This window comes from Eublepharis macularius, chromosome 1 (genome assembly GCF_028583425.1).
Source record: "Eublepharis macularius isolate TG4126 chromosome 1, MPM_Emac_v1.0, whole genome shotgun sequence".
In the NCBI taxonomy this organism is placed as follows: domain Eukaryota; kingdom Metazoa; phylum Chordata; class Lepidosauria; order Squamata; family Eublepharidae; genus Eublepharis; species Eublepharis macularius.
Genome location: NC_072790.1, coordinates 39,971,233 through 39,977,419, shown reverse-complemented (window position 1 = coordinate 39,977,419; position 6,187 = coordinate 39,971,233). Strand labels below are relative to the sequence as shown.

At 46.7% G+C, this 6,187-nt stretch overlaps 1 protein-coding gene across 1 annotated transcript; it reads left to right on the top strand.

The window, feature by feature from the left end:
• Positions 1 to 1,894: 1,894 nt before the first annotated feature.
• On the top strand, positions 1,895 to 5,377 carry LOC129338832 (uncharacterized). The gene is made up of 4 exons (XM_054993342.1): positions 1,895 to 2,273; positions 2,382 to 2,456; positions 3,271 to 3,357; positions 4,779 to 5,377. The coding sequence occupies exons 1-4, from the start codon at positions 1,937 to 1,939 to the stop codon at positions 5,240 to 5,242; spliced, it is 963 nt and encodes a 320-aa protein (XP_054849317.1). The 5' UTR covers positions 1,895 to 1,936; the 3' UTR covers positions 5,243 to 5,377.
• The last annotated feature ends 810 nt before the right edge of the window (positions 5,378 to 6,187 follow it).

Below are 6,187 nucleotides of genomic sequence, written 5' to 3'. Positions count from 1 at the left end.
AAATGGGAACTCTGTTATAGCACCAGCAAATAAAACATCGGAAAGCATTAATTTTTTTTTCTTGCTGTTACAAAGGAGATAAAAAAAGGCTGGCAATTATTTTTTTTCACAGCACACTTTTGAAATCGTGGAAAAGGCCGGTGGGTGGTGATGCTCCGTGCTTGGGGCACCACTGTCATATACAACTTCCCCTCCATCCATGGAAGTGTGGAAGCGAATGTGGTCCCACTCATCCATGGACACATTCTATGAAGGTTGATGGTCAAGTGCACGGTGTGGGAAAGCATCAGTTGCTGGTCTGCCTGATTTTAGGTGGGGAAGAATATATTAGGCAAATACATGCTTACCAGGGGGTGCCTGTTGTGATCCCTGTGCAGGGTCCTCAGAGGAAGCTTGCTCCCCAGCCACCTCAAGCGCCTCCTGCTCCTCGTCTGCTCTTGCCTCCCCCACGGCAGCGGTGGGAGCTCTACCACGGAGAAGGGCTGCAAAGTGAAGAAGAAATGTTGGCACACTCCATCAAACCATTGCAATCGGAACATTCATGACAAAAAGGTGCAACAAAGATAACACCAGCAACTGTGCACCGTGATGAACACAGCGGCTCGACACATGCCACATTCCCAAACTTGGGGTCCCTCACGCCGAGCAGAAAAAAAAAAGGTTTCTTTGTAGGAGAAAAAAAAACCGCTATTGCAATAAAACGGCGTTGTGCGACGATTACGGGGGGTGGGAATGGAATCTCAGCTCTCCCCCCACCATCTAACTTTTTGCCTAGTTTCTCCACATTGACGTGCACTTAACAGCGTTGTTAATTTGAAATTAAATGCTTTTAAGAGGTTCTTACCAGCATGATGACGGGATTGCCAGCTTGGCCTTCTGGCGAGATCCCAGAGGTTCATCATGGACGCAAAGTACGGGGGCTTTCCACTCTGGCGAGGGATCCCCTGCCAGGCTTCCAGCGCCCCGTAGAAGTCCCCCTTCACCCTCTTGAACTTCGATCTGCACTGTTCGGGGGTCCTGCTGTGACCACGGGCACACATCTGCCTCGACAGCTTGTGAAATATAAGCTTCGTGGGCAGATGTGTGCTCCTCATTACACGCGCCGCTTTTCCGGAGCGTGCAACGAGGTCCAGCAGGGTCTCCACCTCTTCATCCCGCCAGAAGACTCCTTTTGCCGCTGCTGCCATACTTGTTCCTAAACGAAATACCGAAAATGTGCTGTTACATAAATAAGCATGCCCTCATAACGGCTCCATAAAGGCGCGGAAAAAAAGGCTGCTGATTGGACGCGCTTAAACAGGATGACCAATCGGTGTTGAGGATTTGATTTCGGCGCCAAATGCTGTTGAATGAACACTATGTTCTCCCACACTCATGGGAAGGCCCTTTCAGGCCAATAATTTTTATTTCTGCTACTTGAGTTCCAGTGAAGCATGAGAAAGCATTGTTAACAAGAACAGGGGTTGATTTCTTATCAACAAATTGGTACACTTTTCACATCGCATTACAGTCCTTTTAACGAAACATCTTCCTGGCGTGCCAATGCATCCACGAAAATTCGTCATAGCGTTATTTTGTCACATTAAAATTAATTAGGCAAAGGAACGGGTGGTGGCTACAGCGCATGCGCAATTAACGGCTTGGATTTCCGGCGGGAGAACAGTGCTTGGTCGACGGATCACAGTGCAGTGGACTGCCCTCCATTTGCTTTCTTGCAGACGTGGGGAGAGAAGAGCAACCGCCACTCTGATCTGCGGACACCATCATAAACAATTGTTTTTTGAAAATGTCGGCCACTGCTCCTGTGGCTCCACGATCGGCGACATGGAGGGAAAAAGAGGTATTGGACCTCCTTTCTTTCTGGGGGGAGGACAAGATACAGGAAGCCCTTAGAAGCTCCCACAGGAACTTAGACAACTTTGAAAAAATTTCCAAAATGATGTCCTCGCGTGGTCATCGGCGCACTGCATTGGAATGCAGGAACAAAACAAAAAGTATGCGGTTGGAGTACAAGCGCGTCATGGCACACAATTCCACTTCTGGAAACGGCCCCATTACATGTCCTTTTTTTCGTGAGCTGGACAGTATTCTAAGAGGGGACGCAAGTGTTAAACCTAAACGGATAGCGCGAAGCATTTCTTTTGCCCAAGGACCCCCGCAGATAAGCGCCCCCAGGGAAGTGATGGAGGGATCGGAGGAACTCTTCTCGCACGACATGCAGACGATAGATGCTGCACCGCTGTGGTGCTCTTCTCCAAATCCCATGGCAGCACGTGAGTGATGGAGCGTTGATTATTCTAGTTCAGAGCTATGATTTTTCTTCCTTTTCACATTTCCCTGTCTATGAAATCGTAACACCTTTATTGATTTCACGTTTATAGCGCAGAACTCGTCATCATCCACCGATGCCAGTGAAGAGGATCTTGACCGCACCATAGATGGACTTGCTGACAAGGGTGAGCATTTTTTTGACAGGTTGCTCCAATGGTGGCCCACCCAAAACCAGTCCCTGGAAAGGCTGAAGACATCTCGAGAGTGGGAACGCCAAGATGAGAGTGCCTGTTTTAGGGGAAAAGAAGGGCACGACCTCAGGTTTGCAAGATATGGGAAAGTCTGTCAGTGATGGGATGGTTTGGAGGTCTGTCAGTTATGGGGATGATGTGACATCATCGGCCACACCGTGGAGGTTGTCTTAGACTTATGGTTTCAAATGGTCAACTGTTCACTCCTGCCCAGCCCATCCATGCAAGCAACACCACGGTTTATCCGTTCTATATTTACCAAAATGCATGGATGGAGTTGGCTCTGGATTCAAATATATTTTTGATCAGTCTCCTTTTCATTAATGGATGCCTGACTTGAACTCCAATCTCTACACTCGAAGCATATAAACCCAGTGCCCAGCTTCAGGGACAGATGAACACAGGAATATGAGACCGTGGACGGGTGCATGGACTGGTGCAATTTTCTGTGTGAGACATTCCGGTCCACTAAAAGGCTGAATAAGGGGTAGATGACAGAGGGCACATTCAAAATCTGTTTCAGGTTTTCAGGGCCACCTCATAGTCATTATAGTGGTGCAAAAAAAAAACCAGACGTCCCATTACAGCTCCTATCATCTCTTATATATTGATAGTGGCACAGATACAAATAAGAAAAGAGGACAACGCAGAAGACAGTGCCTGCGAAGTGAATGTTTGAATTGTATTTATCTATATCACATCCCCGTGTTTTTCTAACCAATCACATTTAAAACCTATAAATTTTCAGAAAACGACACTACAGGTGCAAACGCAATGGAGGACGACGACAGTGATTCAGACCTTCCCCTGGGGCATCGTTCACGCTATAACACGGGTAAGCTTAGTTGATCTGCAGAATCTAAAAGAGTCCAGTTGCACCTATGAGAAGAGACAATTGCAGAGTGGCATAAGCTCTCCTGAATCACGTTATCTTTGTCTGACATATGAAACAGAGCATGGTCAAATATAGAGGGGGGGAGATAAGTGGAGGAGAGAGCAGAGTCATCTTGGGAGGCCGGAGGGTGCCTCACAATCGTTCCTTTTATGTCACATGTCCAAAATCTCCATTCTTTGTGTGCGACTGTTGGCCTCCAAGGCAGTTGCCCTGTTAGTTTCTGTAAGCCCAACAGCAAGACCATAATATCCCCTTGGCGTGTGACCCTCCTATGGACACAGACCTACCTGCAAGATGAATTAAAAAAACAAAAATTTTGTTCCCAGAAGCCCACGCCAGGTGTCACCGAGCTCACCCAGACCCCACCTGGTGCAATAAAATCTGTCACCTGTTTCACTGTGAACAGCATGCATAGTCCCCATTCTGAACCAAATGGAACGTATGAAATTTTCATGTGTGTTGCAATTCATCGGCCACGCAGGGTGCATAGGTTAGAAAAAAAAAAAATTTGGGACAAACTACGGCTACCTTACAGTCTGCATTGGATTTTCCCAGAACAGTGTAGTGTTCTCCCACTGGTAGCTGAAATTTCCCATTTATCATGTGAGATTTTTGTCAATGTAATTTTTATCGCATTTGTTGGCTGGTTTCTCAGATCTGCAGCGCACATTGAACCGCACCTTGCACCCCTCAATTGATAATGCCAACACTGTTGATGTGATCTGCACTGACATGAATCACGGTTCCAAAAATTAATTCTGAGGGACACCCAGACACCGTCTTGGATCACCTATCCTCTTTAATGGTTGCTCCCACCACATATGTTCTGATGTTGTCAGGATTTCAAGGAAATTCTTGATTTGGCATAACATTGAAAATGGTCAGAATGTGCTCACTGTGGAACATTGCAAGAGCAACGTTGGTCAGCATTGGTGTAAAAGGCAGATCGGGACACAGCACGTCTCCTCGCTATCTAAAGCAGATAAATTGGTCTCTCTCACTAACGCAGTTTTAAACATAATAGCTTTGACTGCTGCCAGTATGTCCTCCATGTTATTTCTGCACAACCCATATGGCAAGTGGCATTGTAAAAGCCTTCCCGTTATGGAAAAACCTTGATGCTTGTGCATGCATGGTTATCAAAAAATGTGCAACACATTGGCCTCGGCGGGGGCGACGGGATGAACTAGGCCAAAATCTGTTATGTGGGTTTTGGAAGTCATGGGGAAGTGCCCAAACTATGAAGCCTGCTGCTGGCCAACCAAAAAACATGTTGCATCCTTTTCTTCAGGCTTAGATTTCTGAATAATGTCTGAGATGTTAACAATTTATTGATCTGCTGCTCTGACTTACATCCACAGCAGACGGGGCAGATAACAGATGCCTAGCAGAAGTTTCACCGGGAACAAGACTATTCCAACTAAGAAACAGGAGACGCAGAAACGCAGCACTCTATGGAGTAGCCGATGATATGATGCGCCGTTCTCGAGAGGAGCACAATGTCCAGGTTTCCCAATGGCGAACGGACAGAGAGATGCTGTGCAGTTGGAAGGCTGATGAGAACAAGATTCAGAGGGAATTCTTGGATCACACTAAAATGGAGAGTGAGAAGTTTGCCGAGGCCTGGAAACAGAACATTTCGGTGATGTCTGATGCTGTGAACACTTTGAAGTCATTGGGACAGATGCTCGCCCAACAGCGTCAAATCATCCCCCCAACACACGATTATGGGCAAACCGCCCTACCTGCCTCACAGGCAACCCCGAAGAAGGCAGCAGCGAGGCGTTCCTGTGTTGGCAAAGCCAGGGAGAGGCTGACGCTTTGAGGAGCTATGTTCTGCGTTGCCCTCCTTATTTGCCACATACCATGGTTTTTGGCAGCAAAATTCATTTGACAGATTCCATTGCACTGGTGACCCCTTAATGGTCTTTATCTATTGTATTTGAAATAAATGTGTGTTAAGGAGTTGTCGCCCCAGTCATGTATGTCTGTTTTAAAATTCTTAACTTTCTGGGATCAAATGGAATCATCAGGGTATAAGATGATGGCCAATCGTTTCCAATGTTGACTCCCTTTTTTTTTTCAACGCAATCCCCAAAGTTTAGGAATATTTAACATCAGACAATCCAATGAAATCACAGTAAGAATCACATTTGTGTTTCTTTGTGTAAGTGGCATCACTCATGTAGTGACCATTCTAAACAGCCTTCCTGCAAAAAGTGAAACGCAGCAGTTACCAATCAAGTGGCGCTTCCCCCCCCCCTGATTGCAACATGCGGCTAAGTTGTATCTTTGGGAGGAGCACTTGCAGTCCAAATTGGAAATTTGGGGGGGGGGGGGGCGGATTCCAGACTTGGCCAAAAATACCCTGACAAACTGTGAACGATGTATGCGGGGGACCACTCAGCTGTGTGGGAATGTATTGTCTGCATGTGCCAGGACTTGAATTCACATCCACCGCTTGTCTGACAGCACCCCAATAATCAATAGTCTTTTGAGTTCAGTTAACCAAATTTTTTTTTTATTTACACAGATTAGAGTTGCTGGTTGAGACCATTTATGTTCCCCTTGGTTTAGCAGCTTTTCGAAGCAGGTTAGCCGATGTCCATCACTTGCCGCACCGAGGGAGGCAACATCAACTTGTAGAATCTAGGCCCATATACTTGGCCAGGGCATCCCTAACCACCTTTCCTTCGGCAAGATGCCTGTGATGGGTGGTCAACTCTTGTCCCTCTCCATGTGAAACAAGTATTGTCTCTGGGGCTGCTCC

Excerpts from the sequence above, each read along its gene's own strand:
- LOC129338832 (XM_054993342.1), top strand. The coding sequence starts at position 1,937 with ATGATGTCCTCGCGTGGTCATCGGCGCACTGCATTGGAATGCAGGAAC. Across the intron at positions 2,274-2,381 it reads TCCAAATCCCATGGCAGCAC|CGCAGAACTCGTCATCATCC; the intron begins GTGAGTGATGGA and ends TCACGTTTATAG. Across the intron at positions 2,457-3,270 it reads AGATGGACTTGCTGACAAGG|AAAACGACACTACAGGTGCA; the intron begins GTGAGCATTTTT and ends ATAAATTTTCAG.